The sequence below is a fragment of the Seriola dumerili genome, unplaced genomic scaffold, assembly GCF_002260705.1.
Source record: "Seriola dumerili isolate Sdu_G_001 unplaced genomic scaffold, Sdu_1.0 BDQW01000432.1, whole genome shotgun sequence".
Lineage (NCBI taxonomy): Eukaryota > Metazoa > Chordata > Actinopteri > Carangiformes > Carangidae > Seriola > Seriola dumerili.
Genome location: NW_019174687.1, coordinates 456,256 through 479,428, shown reverse-complemented (window position 1 = coordinate 479,428; position 23,173 = coordinate 456,256). Strand labels below are relative to the sequence as shown.

Genomic DNA, 23,173 nt, shown 5'->3' with positions numbered 1-23,173 from the left:
GCCTTACCCCCCTGAGGCGCCGGACGGTTTGCCAGAACCTTTTTGGAGCCGATCGATAGTCTTCCTCCATTGTTTCACAGAACTCCTCCCACGCCCGAGTTTTTGCCTCAGTAACTGCCGCGGCTACGCTCTGCCTGGCCCGCTGGTCAACTGATTCCGGAGACCCACAGGCCAACCACGCCCTGTAGGCCTCCTTCTTCAGCCTAACGGCTTCCCTCACCCCTGGTGTCCACCAGCGGGTACGGGGGTTACCGCCACAACTGGCCCCAGCTACCTTGCGGCCACAGCTTTCAACAGCCGCCTCAACAATAGCAGAGCGGAACAAGGCCCATTCAGACTCAATGTCCCCCACTGCCCTCGGGACGCGATCAAAACTCTGCCGGAGGTGTGCGTTGAAAATCATCTTGATGGGTTCTTCCGCCAGGCTTTCCCAGCAGACCCTCACAACCCGTTTGGGCCTGCCAGGTCTGCGCGACGTTTTCCCCTGCCATCTGATCCAACTCATCACCAGGTGGTGGTAGGTTGACAACTCTGCTCCTCTCTTCACCTGAGTGTCCAAAACATGCGGCCGCAGGTCTGATGATACGATTACAAAGTCGATCATAGACCGGCGACCTTGGGTGTCCTGGTGCCATGTGCACCTATGGACGTCCTTATGCTTGAACATGGTGTTAGTTATGGCCAAGCTGTGACTAGCAATCCAATAACTGAACGCCGCTCGGGTTCAGATCAGGCAGGCCGTTCCTCCCCACCACAACCTTCCAGGTCACGCTGTCATTGCCCACGTGAGCATTGAAGTCTCCCAATAGGACAATGGAGTCCCCTTTCGGGGCACTTTCCAGCACCCATCCCAAGGACTCCAAAAAGGGCGGGTAGTCTGAACTGCTGTTCAGTGCATAGGCACCGACAACAGTCAGAACCCGATCCCCGACCCAAAGGCGCAGGGACGCAACCCTTTCGTCCACTGGGGTAAACTCCAACATACAGGCAGAGAGCCTCACCCGCAACTCCAGCAAAGAGGAAAGACCAGCCCCTCTCAAGGACTTGGGTTCCGGAGCCGACGCTATGTGTTGATGTAGCGTGGTGCAGAGTGAATCTGCCCTCCACTACACATTTAATTTGAAAAGTGTTTTATTTTGTCCTGTAAAGAGCAAACATATGTCTTTTACCATCACCGTTCGCCACACACACACATAGTAATTTCACACTCAAGTATGTTTTCTCGTTCTCTGAACGTGTTTGACATTCGAACACAGAAAAATTATGAACATCTACACTAACGTCCAAACAATAAATCACGTCTGTTGTATTGCTATTCCAGACCATTTTCATCATGTACATTCAATATCAACTTGTTTTTCAAATACACAGTCAGCCAATCATGTATACCAAACATTGTCAAATTAATCAAATCAACCATGTATCTATTTTAAGTTATTTATGTATTTATTTATGAACTAGACACGAGCAGTCCGGGCTCTTTAGACCGACTCCTAGTTTTACTCTCCATCCTCCAACTCGCTTGAGGTAACTACGCAACCAGTCCCAACAGCCGTTTTCAGTACGTTACTTTCGCTGACCAAGTAACGTTCATAAACAATACTACATATAACTCAACCGGGACCATAAACTACGACACAACATATTCACCCCTCACTTACACAATTCTAACTCTCCCTTCTTACGTGTAAAGAGCAATCATATGTCTTTTACCATCACCGTTCGCCACACACACACACACAGTAATTTCACACTCAAGTATGTGTTCTCGTTCTCTGAACGTGTTCACGCGAGACTTCCCTTGTCCCCGAACACAGTGTAGCGAATGCGCTCGTCCTGCTGGTCAGAGTTAGATACATACTGCTAGATGATGCTACATTTTTCAAACAATAAACCAACCTTTCCTTATCATAAAACACAGACAATTTTAACCACACTCTGAACATGAGCTGTACTAAATGGAAATTATGTTAAAAATGTAAAAAATAAAAATAATAATGTAGGTATATCAACTCACTGATGGCTCTGTATGCCACATTGAGGTGAGACCGACTATATCTAGCCGGTATCGCTCAACCTCTTCCACAAGCTCCCGCTCCTTCCCCACCAGAGAGGTGATGTTCCATGTTCCAAAAACCAGTTTCTGTAACCAAGGATTGGACCGCCAAGGCCTCCCCCTTGGTCTGCTGCCCAATCCACACTGCACCGGATCCCGCTGACTCTTCCTGCAGGTGGTGAGCGCACTGGGAGACGAACCCATGTAGCCGGTTCGGGCTGGGCCCGGCCGGGCCCCATGGGCCAAGGCCCGGCCACCAGGCGCTCGCCCATGGGCCCCAACCCCAGGCCTGGCTCCAGGGCGGGGCCCCGGTGTCCCTCCGGGCCGGGTACTGAAGGAGTTTTTTGCTATTTGGAGGAAAAAACTCTCACCCCCCCACGGGGTGTGTGCAGTGTTCAAAATACCCAAAAGACCAGTAAATGTCCACACCAAAGAATTTAGTTAAATTTGTTTAGTAAATCTTTTCAACAAGCAATGAACAAATACAGAATTCTGGATCAGATGTGTATTTCCCTAACCAATAACAAGTGATGGTCAGTCCACAGACTTTCCCTGATCCAGTGTATTTATACAGATACAAACAAAGAAATGTGCATGGGCGTTTTGTCGTCTTCTGATTGGCTCTGCTGGCTTCCTCCTTCCCATCTGACTCCGACCCTAAGTGAAACCTAAAACTCAGCGCGCCAAAAAGAAGACAGTTAGTGTTTACACATAAATTACCACTTCTCTACCTCTGTTACCTCCGGCTGCCCCCTACACATGCCCATAGAGTGGTCCTTATCTGTGGTTGTAAATAGTTTCCTTGAGGCAGATGTTTAAACCACAACTCACCCTTAGCACCTAAATATCCACTAGTGTAAATCACTAAACAGTTTTAGGTTTAATAGCCTGAAATATTCCAACAGTACTTGGGTTCTTGATATTTTTATCATTAGGATCTTCTGAACCGTTCTTTGTCTGGCCCTACACCTGGAACCAATCTGCCTTGGGAGACCCTACCAGGGGCAAAATGCCCCCGACAACATAGCTCCTAGGGTCATTAGGGCTCTCAAACTCCTCCACCATGGTAAGGTGACGGTTCAAGGAGGAGTGAATGAAAGTTATGGTATACATAATTAGAACATATAAAGACAAACCATTGTGATAATTTAAATTCTTGAGGGATGCATGACCTATTATAGTTAGACTCCAGGTCAATATGATTGTGCCTCTCTTTTCCCTTGTTTTCTGTACATTGGAGTGCAGCTGCAGCTGTCTTAACTGTGGTGGAAACTAAATTAAGTACATTTGAGCAAGCAGCTTAACTCATTCACACTGTGTATGCACCATTTGATTTCCTCCTGTAAGCTTCTTGAGGAGGCAATGGGCTGCCAAGAATCTGTCAACCCTCTTTATTAGCAGAGCAACAATGTAAATCCTACGACTGTCACATTCAGCTGTAGACAGAAAAACAAGATCATGTTAAAGAAAGGGTGATCCAAAATGATTGGACAAAGGAGATGTGGAAATGACGGTAATCACACAGACACACTCACAGTCGCACACACACACACACACAACACACACACACACACACACCTGGGAACCATGTAAAGTCTGATTCCATCTAGTGGCCAAAAACTGATGTGACAACTGGGATCACCAGTACAGAGCACAGCAGCAGCATTAATAATAATATGTCATGTTAGACTAGGAACAGTTGTTCAGCATTGTTTCTGTAAATCATAATTTATGGTGAATGTAAAAGCTATTGAAACATACAGTATTTTGGCCATATCTGAAACCAGTATTAGTAAAAATTTGTGTTTTACTAGTACAGGTTTTTGTGTAATACAATAAGCTATCGTCAACCATTTAATAAACAGTGAGTGATATTTAATTCGTGATTAAAGCATTAAAGTATTCCCAGTTTTGTGCGTGCAAACTAATGTGCTCACGTTAACAGAGGAATGTTATAGAGAGGTCCTTTTCGTCAGTAACAGCACAGGCAGGGATGACAAATGCAGATCAGAAGACTGACAGTAAAGTTACATTAATTAATAGATGAAACTGAGGCCTGTGCTATGAAGCAAGTTCAACATACTCAGGATATCTCTCCTATGCTGGCTATCCTGATAGCCTGTACTAAGACGCTGATTATCAACTGGCTCAGTTAACCCTGGGTTTAATTGTCCAGCTATGAGCTCGTTCATATGAAAGAGGCAGAGTTGTTAATTCTAAGTACTTAATACGATATAAGAAGAGACAGTGATATCTGCAGATAAATTTGGTTTTAGTGACGTCATAAAGTAATATGATCACATAACTAAAATAAAAAAGAAACAATAGTAATGATTTCCAATTACTAAAGTCAGACTAAGGATATACTGTAAATAAATACATGAATTATCATTAAGTTTCTCAATGAGTATTTTTGTCTTTTATCTAATGATGAACAAACTATTATAAACATGAGATGCAGATAAAACAATTAAAGTCAACGTGAGACTGTTTCTGCTGCAGAGACGAGAGAAAGAAAGGAGGGGAGAAGTAGTTGATGTCTGATGAGTCAGTCTGACTGAAATGTTCATTTATAATCAGGGAAATATTGAACAGTGTGTGGATCATTGTTGGTTCCATAAAATAAAAATTATCAATATTGTAGGACTGCAGTTTTAACACCAAAGTCACAAAACCAAAAGCTATTTGATTTAGTTGCATTTGGAGCAGATTTCCCGATTGAAATCGTGTTGCTTAAACCTCTTCAACATTCTGATGATGGACATCCTTTAACTATTGAATCTAGCTTATAATCCATTAATTAATTTCATTACTGATTTGTTTCTTGTATAAAGAGAAGCTCTACTGACGTCACCTCAAGATCCAACAGCAGCTCTCGGTTGTTCTGTTCTTTTACAAGCTGACTCCTCTCCTTGAGTGAATGTGCACATTTGGTGCTTTGCTGTTCCTAAATGTTTTAATCTGATGAACACACACCCACACAGTCCTTATAGAGGAAATTGTTTAAGTAATACCAGTGGCTGGTGTCTTCCAAACTTAGCTCTGAATGTTGTTTATTTAGTCATGGGTGTTTAATAATAATAATAATAACTAGAAAATCACTTATTCAGGGGTGGCAGTTAGAGTGCGCAGTTAGCTCCAGTTAGTGAGTGGAGCTGTGTCTAAAGTAAGACAGCAGACATGTAGATGTAATAAACATATAAGAATAAACATTACAATCCTCTACACTGAAGTAACAGCAACACACCACCGAGTGAGCGAGAAAGAGGAAGAGAGAGAGAACATAGTGCTAACTGCTAAGCTAAATTAACTAGCAGATCTGAACAGCATGTAAATAACTGCTGAGTTAGTGAAAGTAGCTAAAAGGAGCAGAGAGGTCTGAGTGCTGGAGCAGATCTAGTGTTAGTTAACATGTACAGCAGGTAGTTAGACACTGTGATGAAGAAAACAGCAACATTGATTGTGTTCAGACAGAGCAGCAATTAACTCTACCAGTAATAGAAACTGACTGGAGATGTGACACTAAACTGACGTCAGCACGTCAGCACGTCAACACGTGAAGGGTGTCTCTACTATTAGTGAAAAGACATCAGTAGAAGTAAATCACTGTGTAAAAATGTTCTCAGATAAAAGAACAAAGTAAGAAATGTTTCTGAGTAAACGTGTTACTGCGTTACATTTGAAAATGGGGAGAGAGGGGTAAAACATGTTATAGGGTGATAATAATAAGATATGATAAAACCATAAAATTAAAGAACATCTTTAGGTTACCAGATATATCAGTTCCCAGCAAGATGATTTTGTTGCTGTGAGAACAGCAATGCTATTGCATTGCAGGCACATAATAATTAGGCTGTGTCAGTGAGTTTATAATCATATATTACTTCATGTTGACCCTTACAGACAACCCTTTGCTGTCCATCAAAGTGTCAGTGACAGTTAACATCCTGGATGTGAACGAGTTCCCTCCTGAGCTGGCTGTTCCCTCTGATACCTTCGTCTGTGAAAACTCCAGAGTTGGACAGGTAATTTGATCTATCTGTTTGATAGGATCCGTCCATTGTATCTAACGGAAACAGTGTGGAACATATCTGAACAATTTTATTTGTTAGATATTTACCCAGGGAATTTACTTGATTGTAACAACATGCACCTCTGGATTAGAGGGAGGGGATAAAGTTGCTGTTTCATTTTCCTTCCTAATATTTTACCTGTGAGCCAACTGACTTTTCTCTCTGGGGTTCCCTGGTTCACTGTTCTCTCTCTATTGGCTCCCTGACCAGGTGATCCAGATGGTCAGTGCTGTTGACAAGGACCTTCCTCCTGTTGGCCAGAAGTTCTTCTTCAAGACACCCAAGGAACTCCGCAACAGAAACTTCACTGTTCGAGATTTTGGAAGTAAGTTAAAAGAGTTGTTGGATCTGAGCTGTACCTCATGAGCTGGACACCAAATATGTTGGATTTCGGTTGTCTATCAATTAATTGGCTATCATAAATTTAAAAAAATATTAACATTAAAAATATTAATATTAAATAATAACTTTAAAATTAATTAAAGTCCTCAGGGCACCAGCCTTAACTAATAGGCAAAATAGCCAATATGGTTTTAGTCTCAATTTATTACCATTATTCTGGAACTCTGATTAACCATTAGCTTACTAACTATAACCAAATAACCATATCAAGAGTAATTTAAAGTTGAAAGATTGGAATTCTACAAAGTAGAGGTTGGTAATATTCACGCTTGTGCAACATTAAACACACCAGTAGATATACTTAAAGGCATTTATTTACCATGGAGCAGAGTAAAACACAATGTCTGATCTAGTATATACAGGTGTGTGTATGTGTGTGTGTGTGTGTTTGTGTGTGTGTTTGTGAGGACACAAACAAAGGCAAGATGGCTGATTCAAAGTGGTCACTGTGACCACATGATCTGAACAAAGAAGACTACACAAGATGGCGGTAAACAAAGAAACTACTCAAAATGGCCGCTGAACCACTGGGTGTGTGAGAGGGAAGTGTGAGTTTCTTTGTTAGCCTAGCTCAGTAATACTAAGGTACCAGGTTAGAGGAGGAGGTTACTTCATGCAGGTTCTAGAACTGAGACGTACTACTATGTGTGTGAACATACGTGTACCTGATTAACTGTATTAGACTGCACCACAACCTAAGCAAACATTACAACAAAAGACATCAATCAACAGGTACATTAACAAAGTTAAGACTTCGCTGGCTAGTTATGCCTGTGCTGTGCTATGCTGTCTGGGAAAGGTTAGCCCGAGTTAAGTTGAGCACGAGTCAGCACACAGTCTAGAACACGACGATCTGAGAAAGCGCTAGTTCCAGTGTCTTGTCCGTTTGTAGAAAGTCCAGTGAGTTAGAGAGTCCTAGAGTTGGAGATAGTAAAGTCCTGTCTGGCTGTGTTACTTTGCAGTTTATCTCCTTTGTTCTCCTCACAGGAGTTAGCTGTTCCATGCTAATCTGCTACAACTCCGTTTGCTGGAAAACCAGTGCCTTGGTCGTCGCTGGCTGATTCTGAGAGAACTTGGTTTCACTCACAGTAATCCGAAGCAGGTCGCTGCTATTGAGGAGAGAGGTTTTGCAGGCTGCTGGTAGTGGGCCGGCGAGAGATGCTGGTTCTTCAGGTAGCAGGGCTCTACTGGGCTGGGGCCTTGTTTGCCCTTTGAAGAACTGAAAGGAAGAGCGGAGCTGCTCTCCAGAGCAACCAAAGGGAGAATGAGAGCAGAAGAGCGCCAGAGATCTGGTTTTGTTTGGTGACACCCTTGGGGGTCACATGTCACATGCTGACCCACACTGGCTGGCCAGTAAGGTCCGTGGGGGGAAGGGTCGTCCCCAGGTGTGAACGGTGAGGAACTGTGGAGTGTGAGTTCCTTTGTCCAGTGGAGCAAAGAAACATTTGGTCTCTTGAATGATTGAGTCCCAACACTATGCTGTGCTGTGCTATGCTGTGCTGGGAAGAGGTTAGGCCCAGTCAGTTAACGTTACCCAGTCCTTGGAACAAACAAAGAGGTCCTTTCCATTGTTGTTGTAAAGTCCAGTGAGTTGGGAGGCTTCCTGGTGGAGTTAGCTGTTCCACACTAACTCTGCTATGACTCTTGTTGCTTGGAAAATCAGCTGGCCTTGTGTCGTAGCTGCTGATTCTGAAGAGAACTTGGTTCACTCTCTGTTAATCCGAAGCAGGTCGCTGCTGTTGAGGGGAAGAGTGTTTGCAGGCTGCTGACTCTTGTTGCTTGGAAAATCAGCTGGCCTTGTGTCGTAGCTGCTGATTCTGAAGAGAACTTGGTTCACTCTCTGTTAATCCGAAGCAGGTCGCTGCTGTTGAGGGGAAGAGTGTTTGCAGGCTGCTGTGAGCAGGCCGGCGAGAGAGCTGGTTTCTCAGGTAGCGGAGCTGACGTGGGCTGGGGCCCTGTTGCCCTTTGAAGAGCCGGGAGGAGAGAGCAGGAGCAGCTCTCCAGAGCAAGCCAAGAAGAGAAGAGAGAGAAGAGGGACAAGAGATCTAGTTTTGTTTGGTGACACCCTAGGGAGTCACATGTCACATGCTGACCCACACTGGCTGGCCAGTGAGGTCTGTAGGGGGGGTCAGGGGGTGGTCCCCAGGTGGGGTGTGAGTTCCTTTGTCCACTGGAGCAAAGAAACATCTGGTCTCTTGAATGATGAGTCCCAATACAGTAAAAAGGAAGATTGTTACAATTTATAATCTTACTACTTTATTTCATTAGTAAAGTGCTTTAAAATGGTGATGATGTTTTATAATAGCAAGTATAAAATGACAATCTGAAATGGGTTGCTAGCCAAGAGAATTAACACCTGAATCTAGAGGCTTAAGGAGCCTACCATGAACAATGACTTGTACCTGAGACCATTATTGAATGTCATTCTCTATTCTGTCACCTCTCTACTGTCTGAACTGATAAAGGTATAGAAAAAATAAACATATAAAATAAATAATTATAAATAATAAATAAATAATTATTTCAAGAAGAAAAGAAAAAATGAACATGATCTGTAGGAATGTAACAGGACATGAAAGTCTGAAACGCAACACAATCATCCAACTCTCACCTCTCCATGCTCCTGCATTAGCACTGTATGTTGGACATTTTACTACATTCCACTGTGCTTCAAAGGGGTTATATTATGCATTTTCACATTTATAATTTTATTTTGGGGGTCTAGCAGAAGATATTTACATAATCTGTAATGTGTAAAACTCATTATCTTTCTCATACTGTGAATTTCTGCAGCCCCCTCATTTCAACCCCTGTCTGCACTGTAAAAAAAACTTTTCACGTTTCACCTGTATTTCAAATTTTAACAAAACTAACTAAAAATAAAGTATTCTTTATTGAGAAATATCACTGTCAAATACATAAAAATGGTATTACAGTCCATCTGTGCAACATTTTGGGTGCACATTCCTACCAGAACACATACAGACCTTGTAATGTCACACACCCTGGCCAGTGGCTGGGGCTGGCTGGCAGTGGTCTCCCTTCCCTGAGAGGAAAGCTGGCTTCTGTGTGGGGCTGCCTTGTGTCCGGTTCTGAGGCTCCTGGGCCACAGAGCTCCAGTTGGAGCTCCACTGTCCCAACCTTTAGAGACAAATGATTTCAATTCTTAACCAACCAGGTTGTCAGTGATGCATCAATACAAAAACAGCACTCTACGTAAATGTAACTTGTAAATCTGTAAATAGCTAAAGCTACGATACAAAATATCTAATCTACTGATTATAAAATAACAAGTTATTTTTGTGAATAAAATATATTAATTACAATTTGACAAGAATTCCTTGTGAAATTAAAAAGGTACAAAATAAAATATTACCTTGTAAATCTCTAAGCATAAAAGTATAAAAAAAACTTTAGAATTTAAATTTGTAGGTCTGACAGAATATCCAATCTAATTTAATCTGGCAAATACAGCCTATCTTGTAATAATGTTTTTACATCTAGTATTCCCCTTATTCTAGTATAGGGTTAGGGTGCTTTCATTAGGGGGCAGCACAAAGGGATACAGCTTTTGCCACTCACTCTTCCCACTCATTTTGAAATGGCAGAATAAGTTTTTCTCTGGTGTAATAAGTAAGTTTTTATTGGTGCAAAAAAAAGGAAAGACTTTTTCTTGCTATAGAGAATTTCATCAGCCTTTTTATGATAATAATAATGACTAGAAAATTCCTGGAGAAATTTTTAATGTGCCTGCTGCGTGTACGTCACTCCTCTCATTTCAATCTGTACAAATGACGTTACTTTCATTTTCATTCATGTCTTAGAGACTTATCCTGACACTAACCTAAGTCACTGCAGATGTCCCTTAAAAAGCCTTTTGATGCTGTTACGACTGGCCAAAATAACCTCACACTGATCACACTGAGTAGTTTGAAAATCCAAATTTGTCCCCACAACCATAGCAAGACATGTTTACACACATGTACATGCCCTAACAGAAATTGATCTGCAATAAAGATATACCTCTATATCCCCATATAGACGATAGCTTCTAAGATCATACTATTATGAACTACTTTACCTCAGACCTTTTGAGACTCTTATTTTAAAAGTGTCTGTGCTTCTGTGTTTTGCAGTATGAATTGCATAAGGTTTTGTACAACAGAGCCAATAATTCACTCTTACCATGTTGAGACTTTTATTAATTAGTTAATCCAGTTCATGGAAATGGTGTTTGTGTATTTCTGTCAATTTGTGTGTGTGTTTGTGTGTAGGGGTAGAGCTGCCCAACAGAACCTCCAGTGAGTTCTTTTTACCTTGTTGAGACACTTATTTTGAAGGTGAATATCGAAAAAGTAAGATGGTGTTTGTGTGTGTCTGTCAATGTGCGTGTGTGGCTGTCTACCATAGAGCCTCCAAAATGCTTGTGTTACCAGGTTGAGACACTTATACAGTTAATATCCATATGACAGTGATAGAGTTTGTGTGTCTTTCAACCTTCAAACTGCCCTTTGAAGTTGTCAGGACCGGCCAAAAAGACCTCACAATAATGGTTTTTAACCAAAATTGTCCTCACAATTATAAAAAGACATGTACAAAACATGCAAAGAACCATACATCAACACGCACAAACAAGTACACACAAATACACTGTGTTGATTTATCTTAGAGTTGCTGTCATACATGAGTTAAAAGGCTAAATATTAATGAGTTTAATTAGCAAATCAGAATCAGCTTTGCCCATTTCTGCCCAGTAACACTTGCTCCTGAATTTGTATTTCGGTCAGTGGGAGAGGTGGAGGGTACTCACATCACTTCCTCAAAAACTGTAAAAGATATCAGAATGAGACCCAAACTGGGGGATACAGGACAAAAAAAATCTCTACATTTTTGATATAAAAATTGTAAATGAAGGTTGGAAATTGTGGGATTTAAAAGAGCTTGTCTGGCTTTTTTGAGCAAAATTTTCAGAGATGGCAGTTAGAGTGCGCAGTTGACTCTGGTTAGCAAGTGGAGCTGTGCCTGAAGACAGCAGACATCACCGAAGATGTAATAAATATCACAATCCTCACTGTGTAAAAATGTTCTCAGATAAAAGAACAAAGTAAGTCAGTTAAAATGTTTCTGAGTAAACTTGTTATTATGTTACATTTGAAAATTGGGACAGAGGGGTAAAATATGTTATAGGGTGATAATAATAATATATAATAAAACGATAAAATCAAAGAACATCTTTAGGTTACCAGATATATCATGGGATTTTTTTCGCCTTTCATCGCCATTTATGTAGCTATGGTTACACACATCGCTTAGAAAAGTCATAGCACACCATCCCGATCGAGCTGCATGCATCGATATATATATTGTCTGGGTTTCTCAAAACTGCGGGACTAGTTACGCGCAGAAATTTCGATACGGAAGAAGAATAAGGTGAACTACAAAATGCATTTCCTAGTGAAAATGCATGTGAATGCTGAGAGCTGAATGAGATCACTGAAGCAATGCTGAAAAAGCTAACGCAACTGCTGAAGCAATGCTAAAGTAGCTCAAGCAATTGCAAGCAAAAGCTACTTTAGCATTACTTCAGCAATTGCTAAAAAACTGAAATAAACCTAAGAAAGAAGAAATGTACAAGCAAAACTAATGTCACACCTGAAAGAGATTTCTGAAAGTGCTTTGAAAAATTAGATGCCAAAATGTTAAACTAGAGGAGCTGAAGTTCATAGGTGGAAGTAGGAATTAAATTCCTTAAAAATATAAAGAAGTAATCATTTGTATTAGTAACAGAGAGATGAACTACATCCTAAATAGTAGAAACTTTAATTTAAGATATGAATAAGCTGAACAATAACTTAAAAGCTGGAAGTGTTGTGAACAGTTTAAAGTTCGAATAAAGTCTGTAGCTGAATGTATTCTCAAGTAGTTGAATATCAAAGACGTTGAAGTTTTGAAGGAGTTGAACATCATCTCCATTAACTTACTTATTGTATAAATTGCAGAAAAAGTCTATTATTTCAAAAATGATGAATAGCATCAGAAACTTGAAGGAAAGGATACATTTCCTGAAGATGCTGAAAGTTTTGATAGTTGAATGGTTTATGTAGCACAAAGTATGCAGGAGTAGTTAACAACTGAAGGAAAGTAAAAGGAGGATTTCGAGTATAACACCAGTGTTACTGTCATCTCCCTCTATGAGTACTAACTTGTAAACAGTTTTCTGTATCTGTGCGTGTGTGTGTGTGTGTGTGTGTGTGTCAGAAAAGATCCATTCTCCCTTTGTTGGACAGAGATGTAACCTGACAGGGTAGAGACCATTAAGGCAACTTGGTCCTGTTACACACCCACAAACACACACACACATACGCTTCAATTCCCCCCACTTGCTGCAGGCCTGTGTGTCTGACTCTATCACGCATGATGCTGACTGTTAAGGTGCAACATACAAAAATGTAACAATGCTTGTTGGTTAGGTGTTGCAGGGGAAAACAGGAAATGTGAGGGGAGTATTTATTAAAGCAACAGAGACAGACCGGGAAGGGACTGGATATAAGAGAAAATGTTAAATAGCGACAAGTGTTTCCTTTTTGTTCTGACACAGAGTTGTGGTCTCGAACACACTATACATTCACACTATTAATATTCAAATCTTTATATTTTAATCATATTATTATTCTTACTTCTTCCACCTTTCTACGGTCTCTAACTACTCCTTCATACTTTTTCATACAAAAACCATTCAACTATCAAAACGTTCAGATTGTTCTGTAGATTATTGGATGTATACAACCTTTTTCTACTATTCATAATTTTCAAAATATTATGCTTTTTCTGCAATTTTTGTGCCATTCAAATGAATGGAGAGAATGTTCAAATCCTTGAAAGCTTCAGCCTCTTTGAACTTCAACTGCTTCAGCATACTTTCAGCTACAGACTTCATTCAAACCTTAAAATGTTCACAAGACATTCAGCTATTAAACTTGTATTCAGCTTTTTCGTATATTGTACAGTTTTTGAATTATCAAAGTTTTAGTTTCATGCTTTTTTCAGATAATTTTTTAATTTATAATGGGTGTGTATTGCACGGATTGTTCAGGGCTAGAGCGGATGACATCATCACTAGAGTGGGAGAAGCTCTAAAAATTGTCTGAAAAAAATCTGTGTAAATTGTCCTTACAGCTACATATTTCGATCTTGACACATAATTTCTTTCTAATAAGTAGACAAATTTTTCCTGTTTCATACAAAGTGTCTACCTTAGAACAGAGACTAACGGAATTTGAAATGTGACCCTCCAAGTCATGCAAGCACCTTTAAACTCTCCCATAGACTGCAATACAAATTCAGGAGCGGACTTCAGAAGAAAACAGAACTGACCCTTTTCTGTAACTCGCTCCTATTTCCAATTTTTTGGCTCTAGAAACACCAAAACCACATAGAGGTGTTCAGGAGAGTCTTGTGGCACTGATTGGTGGATTAACAAGTGTTTTCCAGGTGCTACCTTTTTCAGAGATAAAGAAAGGTACGCAGCCAGACAGATGGACAGCATTGTCACCACGGCAGCCTCTGAGTGCAGGGAGGGGATACACAACTAGGTCAAATTGCCTGATTAGAGACTCCTTTGATGTCTGTGGTGTTTATGAACCACTTGTCTGGTTCCTAAAAAATCCCGCTACAGACTGCTTCAGCACTAAATACAGACAATGATTTACACACCTCTAAACTGTTTTCACTGGAAATATGTTTCAGTAAAGTTGTAGTTAGGAAGCATTCGGCAGTTAATTTCAGTTCGTCATTCTAACTGACAGAAACACACAAAAATACAGACAAGCAGAGAGGCACACAGACAGACAGAAATGCACACAAACAGACACATGCAAACAAACATGTAGTTAACTACTTCTGCTTACTTTGTGCTACATAAACCGTTCAACTATCAAAACATTTGTATGTATACTTTCCTTAAAATTTTTGATACAATTCATAATTTTTTAAAATAATAAGCTTTTTCTTTGCAATTTTTTACAATGTAAGGTAATGGAGATGATGTTCAATTCCTTCCCAGCATAGGAGTCATCTGATGGGCAATCGGCTATGCGATACTGCAGCCAAAAAGGCTGTTAAAAATGAAAAATGAGCCACAACTATGACACCTGAAATCAATGTAATTCCGCACCACACACTTGATTCCTCAGCCAGAGGTTGCATCTGATGCAAACCTCCAAAATATCCAGGAAATATTTCTTACCTTCATCCCTCGTTTTCCAAAGCAGTCAGCCAGGACTCCAAATGTTAGATAATCCACAGACGTTATCCCCAAATCTGTTATGTTCCTCACCATCATCTTGGTTCTACCATTTGCAATTCGTGCAAAAAGTTTTATTGCTAGCTTTTCCTTTTCATGGCCCGAGGCCCGACTACAGAAAAGTCTTGACACGTGGGGCAAATAAAAAAAATATCCAGAAAACAACTTATTTTATTCATGACCAAAACACTCCATAACACTCCCAAACTAACAATATGAACCGATAGCAGTGGACAAATGAAATATTTCTGCATGGCAATTATCAGTATTTCAGTATAATCTAGCCTTTGCATTTTACTTAACATATATTTTAGATACTATGCAAATAGCACTGGAGCCCTCTATTGGTCCTCCAATCTCTTAAAAACTACTAGTAGTAACTATAGACTTTAAACAGCACCTAGTAATACAGAAAAAAATCAAAATGAAGACCAGAACTGAAACTAGACTTTAATTGATTAAAAGATACTAGATACATATAGTACTTCTAATCCCAAAGGGAAATTAGTGTTACAGCAGCCACTTCACATAAATCAAAAACAATGAGACAGAGAAACCAATAAAATCAAAGGATTAATTACAACTATAAATGAACTTAAATAAATAGAAAACTGGAGACTGGAGATATATCCATAACTATAATAAACTATTTGCCTAGTATAACACTGCTGAGTGACTTTATTGTGCTGAAATACACTTTACAACAGCACAAGTCAGGTGGATATTGCTAAAGTAATATGGCTGCATGATTGTCCATGGATGTTAGAAATAACTGTACATTGATACTACTGATAGTCACAAAAGAATAATAACTAATAGAACCAGGAAAAGGGAAAAATAGATACTAGTGAGACAAGTATAGAAGTCAGGTCAGTGAGGAAAAAACTTGACATTTGCAGAGAAAGTATGATTCTGGCTGCTACATTCTGTACCCTGGCTCCTAAAATAAATATGATATTAACATCATAATTTTGTTTATTTTGTTCAATGTCCCCCAGAAACTCAAAAAACATCACCAGTGTATACACATATTTATGTCATGATAATAAAAGACAAAATAAAAGCAATAATTAATTGTAAGAATAACAACGCAACAAAAGTGTTTTGGTGTATGATTCTTTAATGTGATTCAAATCAGTAGTCAGGATGTAAGTACAAAGTCTTTCATGTTATGGCTGTCAACACCACTTGGGTACCTAAAAGCAGTAAATTTGTATTTACAGGATAGGCAGACATGCATGCAACTAGTGACCAGCAGCAAATTCCAAGAGGCTGACATCAGTGAGGAGATAGCGCAGGGGACAGTTAGCACCCGATCCCTGACAGTCTGTGTCAGCACTCCACTTGATCCACTGGAACAGGATAAAGAAAAGGGAGGCGATAAACAGTACATTTGCACAGGCCCTTTAACAGATTACATACTTACCGCCCAAGTAATAAACAATGACCACACATATTGTTGATCTGCCGAAGGCCTCTCACTAGCTAGGACATCACCATCCCAACAAGATCTCGACCTTAGCAGTGAGGGCTGTGAAGAGTCTGAGGAAGAGAGTTCAATGGAGATTCAAGATAATGCCACTGATGATGATGAGTTTGAGTTGAGTGGTGAGGGAAGTATCAGTGATGAGGATGAAAGGTTCAGTGATGTTGAGGAAACAAATTTCTCAAAAGACAGAAAAAGTAATGTGTCAACAGAGGAACTGCTGAAGCTGTTTCGTGTGTGTCATCGGGAAAGTTGTGGCAAATGTTTGATGAGGCCACCAGCAGTCCTCATAAGTGGATTTGTTCTTAAGAGTAAGACTGAATGCATAGATGGTCACGATTATATTTGGCATTCTAAGCCTTTAGTTAGGGGAATAATGGAATGCAATGTTTCTGTGCCTGCCGCTGTATTTGTCACTGGTAACGAGTGCAGTCCGTTCTTGGAAGTGTGTGATACCACTGGTCTGGAAACCATCTCAAAAAGACAGTGGTTTAACATACAGAAGGCCTATGTCATCCCAGAGGTCAACAACACCTGGACACTACACAATGAGACTGAACTGAGTACCATTTGTGATGAGCCACTGATTGTATCAGGAGACTCTCGATATGACAGCCCAAGCCACAATGCTTCATATGGAACCTATTCGCTCCTGGACATCAAGTCAAAGTTGGTGGTGGCACATGAAACTGTAAAACTTACAGAAGTGAAAAAAAAAGTTATTGGCTTGAAGTTGAAGGTTTGGAAAGGTGCCTTTCCAAGTTAGGGGACTATGATGTCACCCTATCTGTTTTGGCAAATGACTGCCACCCATCAGTACAGAAAATCATGAGGCAGGACTACAATTGCATACAACACGAATATGACTGCTGGCATATTGTTGCAGCTGCTGCAGTGCCACAATGAAGAGTTGTTTGAGTGGATCAGAATGATCACAAATCACCTCTGGTTTTGTGTCACAACGTGTGAGGGAAGTGTGACGAGGTTGAAAGAGAAGTGGATCTCAATCCTGCATCACATTACCAATGTGCAACACTGGGTGTCTGGTGAGACAATCACAAAGTGTGAGCACCGTACCTACACCCCTGAGGAAGAGAGTCAGCGGCTGTGGCTCCTCCCTCACTTTCAAGATAGTGCTTGAAAAGCAGCTATTGAAGAAATTAGACCAAACCACACTGGGCATTCACACGGGACAGCTAGAAAGTCTTCACTCACTGTATACTAAGTATGCCACAAAGAGGAAGAAATTTCTTAGGAAGAGTTTGGAGGTATGTCTGGATCACAACAAAAATGTGAACAGGGACACAGTTAAAACAAAGCAAGGTGAGGAGCAGCATATACACCAGTACTCCAAGGCTGCTCAACAGTATGTGGTCACCCCAATGAAGGCTGACAAGGATTATACCTTCAGGAAGAACATATTGGCAGGAGTAATCAATAGGTGTAGGGCAACATCTATCAGGACAACATTGAGGGAGCTGAAAACTGAGACTCCTATCACCCTGGTCCAGCACAAAGGAGTGGAAAAACCAGAGAGAGCACTGTTTGTTGCCAAACATCTGAGCAGATTTGCATCCTCACAGTCCTGTAACACGTCTCACTGAGGAAAGCAGAAAGAACAACAATGATAAGTTAAAGTGAATAACTGATTAAATCATTCACACATAGTCCCTACTCATTTTAGACATGAAATTACATTAGTATTGTTCCAGATTATATACCAGATATGTTTTGAAATTCCAATCCAGATTTGACTGATGCTAAACTTTCAAATATGCTTCAGAGCAGGGGTGTCAAACTCATTTTGGTCTGGGGGCCGCATACAGCTTAATCTGATCTCAAGGGGGCCAGACCAGTAAACTCATTCCAAAATTACATAGAACTAACCGTAAGTCCATTTTTTTTCTTTGTATTAGTGCAAAGAAGAAATAAATTATAAAAATCTTTACATTAAATTAATTGTCCTTTTACACTTTTACTCAGTTTAACATTTATTTAAGTGCATTATACATAAAAAAACTGATCACAGTGATTGTACAATGTTTTAAAACATTTAGTCAACAAACAGTTTCGTGGAACTTAAAAACACTGCCCTGCATGTTAAAATACACCAAACCCATCTAAATTTAGAAATGAATGAATTTAAAATCCATTTTCCACATCTAGGAAGCAATTCTGAACACATAAATTGAGGCCACACACTTGAAATCTTAAGTGGCAGCTGTTTTAAACAGACATTTGATGAAGTAAATTTGGCCCCTTCCTTGTTAATGCATAAAATGTAAACAAAAAAAACTCACATAGATAACATATGTGGCATGCATAAGACATAATATTTTACTTAACAATACTCTTCTCTTGTAAATCTGTTTCTTACTACCACTGACTTTCACAGCAATTACTAGAGCAAATATTCACATTTGTTTATTTTATAGTGCAACGTTCAAAGCAGCATTCCATAGAATTTAGTCTTGCTCAGTATTTGCCCCTGAAACTTGACATCTTTTAGCCTGCACAAGTGCATCAATATCAGGCATCATATCCTGAGTAGCAGCCAGTTTCAGAATCTCATTTAAGTGCTTATGTGTGAGCTTTGAGCGTAGCTTCGTTTTATTAATGTTCATTAGTGAGAAAACTTGCTCACAAAGGTAGGTAGTCCCAAACATGGACAACATTTTTGCAGCCAGTGCTGTCAATTTAGGATAGCGTGGTAGGAGATACTTGTAAAATGTGTCCAAGCCCACAGAGGCAAATTTGTCCTTCAATTCTACATCACACTGCAAATCAATGATTTCAAGTTGCATGTCAACAGGCACATCAGAAGCTCTGACTGTGAATGGTGAGCGAAAAACTGCGAATTCTGTCTCGAGTTCGCTAAAGACCTGAAATCGTTTCTCAAACTCCCTCAGCAACCCTGAAATCTTGTCTTTGTACTGTTTCACGTCAGGATTAACGCTTGCTGCGCACACATCTCGGAGACAGGGAAAATGAGCAGGGTCTCCGCTTGCTATCTGCGTCTCCCATAACGTGAGCTTTAACTTGAATGCACGTATGCTGTCATAATACTGTGTTACAATTTTTTTGCGTCCCTGCAACATTCTGTTCAGATTATTCAAGTGCTCTGTAATATCAACCATAAATGCAAGGTCCTGCAGCCAAAGTGGGCACTGTAATTCCTTAACAGGTTTTCCTTTTTTCTCCATAAATTGTCCGATTTCCCCACGTAGATCAAAGAAGCGCTTCAGCACAGCACCTCTGCTTAACCATCTTACCTCAGTGTGGTATGGCAGACCATGGGTAATGTTACAGTCACTGAGAAGGCTGTCAAACTGACGATGATTGAGACCTCTGGCTCGGATGAAATTAACAGTTCGGACAACCACCTCCATGACGTGATCCATTTTTAAGGACTTGCAGCATAATGCCTCCTGATGCAAAATGCAATGAAATGTCCAAAAATCACCCCCTCCATTTGCGGCTTGTACTTTCTCTCTGAACTTGGTCACAACACCTGCTTTTTTCCCGATCATTGACGGCGCACCATCAGTGGCCAGGCTTACGGCGCGGGACCAGTCCGCCCCGACCCTGTCCAGTGCTCCAACGACGGAGCGGAAAATGTCCTCAGCTGTTGTGGTGTCGGTCATAGGCACCAACTCGAGAAACTCCTCTGTGACAGTCAAAGTGTCATCAACTCCACGAATGAATATGGCCAGTTGAGCGACGTCTGTAATATCAGTACTCTCATCAATTGCAACAGAAAATGCCAGAAATGACTCCACTTTGCGTTTCAGTTGGCTGTCCAAATCTGCCGATTGTTCCGAAATCCTGTCTGCCACGGTATTTCTCGTCAAGCTAATATTGGCACAAGCTTTTCGCTTCTCAGGACACACAATTTCAGCAGCCTTCAGCATGCAGTTTTTGACAAACCCTCCCTCAGAGTACGGCTTTGATGCTAATGCTATTTGGCTAGCAATTACGTAGCTGGCTTTCACCGCAGCATCACTGACCTCTCGGCTCTGGGTGAAAACAGATTGCTGTTTCCTCAGACCGACCAACATTTCATTTACCTTCTGTTTTCTCAGTTCTCCGTGCAAGCTGTTGTATTTTTCACCATGCTGAGTTTCATAGTGGCGCCGAATATTGTACTCCGTAAGCACCGAAACTTGCTGCATGCACACCAGGCACACGGGTTTCCCATTCACCTCCGTGAACATATACGAAGAAGTCCATTTTTCTTGAAAAATCCGACACTCTGTGTCCACTTTTCTCTTTTTTGACAAAGACATTCCGCTGATGAGGGTGCCCGTTCCAAGAGAAAAAGCGGGTAAAGCGATTGAACTGACTAAAACACAACGCCTCTAGCAAACAACATAGGAACTGCAGATTTTAAAGAAAATTAAGTTTATTCTTTTTTTTAATAATGCAAATTTATCCCCGGGCCGGACTAAACCCCCTGGCGGGCCGGTTCCGGCCCACGGGCCGTACGTTTGACACCCCTGCTTTAGAGCAACAAAACTAATAAAAAGCATTTAAATGGACATTTACATGCACACTTGAGATATTAAAGTAAATCATTTAATGGAAAACACTCCAACACTTAAAAATCATACATATAGGCATACTCAAAGCCGTGATATTCCATTGAGGGAAAAACAGCCCTGATGGAGGTGACAGCACAGGCTGGAGTCGGGATCCGGTTCCTCTTCCTCAAATAACCCCGGGCCCAAAGGGTAAACTGCATGTATGCAGTCAGCCTAAAAAGACTGTACTGCCCTTGCAGCAGGTTCACTTAGCAAAGCTAGACAGCTTTACTGAAGACTCGTTTCCACATTTGCTTTGTTTGTAAAACTGAAACATTACAGAGATAAAACATAAATCAGTAGACAAAATTTTCCATCCGCATGTAGAAATTACATGTTATACACACACTTTAACTATGTCAAAACAAGCACTGTACTGTGTGGAAAATAGCTTAACTACCTAAATAGCTAAAACCCACAAGCCAATTGTCAACAGAGCTAGCTGCTGCTAATTAGCAGAGCACATTTTTAGCTAACCCGATAAAACTCTACATCATGTAAATACTTTAAGCAGGAATCTACACATACTACTCACCGACACATGATTTCCAAGACAGAAGCGTGACGGAGAAGCCTCCAACAGATACATGCATCGAGCAGTGTCCGTCTTGCCTGCTTGATCTCAACTGAAGCATGTGCTTGACTACAGACTAACCTGTGACCAGCAGGTGGCAGCACAGAACATGAACTAATACAGATGAATCAATTGTTTTTAACCTTTTAACTTATGAAACCCACTTTTTTAAACTTTTATAATCTTTAACTTATTGAAATTATTTATTAACTTAACTTAAAGTCGGCACAAAGGCATGTATTGAAAGAAATGTATTGGTTAAATTATTAAGCAATAGATTTTTGAACAGAGGTGATGTACATTGTAATATGAGGAAAAATCTTATATGTTTATATATAAGATGCTTGATATTTTTGAAATATGACTTATATTACTGCTTTCTTCTTTGTACTTTTTTTGAGTAGCTTACTGAATTCTTAATTGATTTTGAATGTTAACTCTTTGGCGTTTGAATGGTTAACCACACATGCCATCATAGAGCTTGTCAGCCTGTTGGTTTGTACAATGTATAAATATGGGTGTGTTTTCAATTTTTTTAACATTCTGACAAAGATCCAAGTAGGATCGAACTATGTCATCATCAACCATTGTTTGGTATTCATGCAGTCTTATTTGTTGCCACAAAAACTAGTACAAGGTGTCCTTTTTCCGTTATATGTTTACATTTGTCATGTTTGGTGATTAAAGTGTAAATCCACCCAGTAAATCACATTAACTTGATTCCCTGCTTCATAATCACTTTTATGTTTTATATCCCTAATGTCTAAATATCCAACATCAAACTGTCCACACCAGTGTTTTGACCATACTATCCCAAACATCGGGTTGATAATGTGCTGCTCTGTATGTAACCTGTGTGGAGCAGAGAACAACTATCCTTAGGTACTGTCATTTTTTGCTAACAGGTGTTAGCGTCAACTTGCTAACGATAGGGTTTAAATAGTAATTACTGCTAGGGGAACAACTTAAAAAAACAATGTCGGTCAGACAACTATATGTAAACAAACCACACATGGAAACAATGTTTGCACTGTATGTTATCATATTCCTTTCTCTGGTCTAGCTCGTATTTGCTTTATTTACTGAATATTCACCAGTGGCCACAGCTAGCTTTACTTACATGCTATTGTTAGGGCGCTCCAGAGTTTCAGCTCCTGTAGCATTAACGCCATAATTTAGAATTTGCTCTCGTTGAAATGGGGCACCAGTCCTCTGGGAGGACAACAATGAATTACTTCGTTGATAAATTTATCAATCTCATATCAGAAGCCATGACTTCTCGATTCAATGGATCTCCAGTTTCTATGTCAAAAGAACACAACAGGACAACAACTGGGTGTAAATAAAGGAGTTTAATACTAAACTACTATCTACAGAGTAAATGCATGGTGTAATAATCATAAAGATGAAAATAATAATGAAATGAGCGGTGTGATGAGTTGGCAATGGTGGGAGAGAATATGTTATGGCTATACACTATGGCTATACAGCTAATGATCACTACGTCTACGAATTCCAGGATTGGAATGTGGGTTGTAGTTTATGACTCTTATCTAGAGAGGGACAGAGGAAGAGAGGTTGGTGGGTGTGTGAGTGTGTGTGTGTTCATGTTATTTGTCCCATGTAAGAAACAACCAAATATCAATAAATAGAGTCTTGTTGTTACAAACTGGAGATTTTGCCTGTGTTCTCCAGTTTGC

General features: G+C 40.3%; 1 protein-coding gene across 1 annotated transcript in view; it reads left to right on the top strand.

Annotated features, from left to right (window-relative positions):
* The window catches only part of LOC111233866 (cadherin-12-like), a 112,703-nt gene that overhangs the window by 65,004 nt on the left and 24,526 nt on the right, over positions 1-23,173 (top strand). The window contains exons 11-12 of the mRNA XM_022761767.1: positions 5,960-6,081; positions 6,340-6,454. Of these exons, the coding sequence (XP_022617488.1) occupies positions 5,960-6,081; positions 6,340-6,454 (237 nt within the window). The remainder of the gene's footprint in view (positions 1-5,959; positions 6,082-6,339; positions 6,455-23,173) is intronic.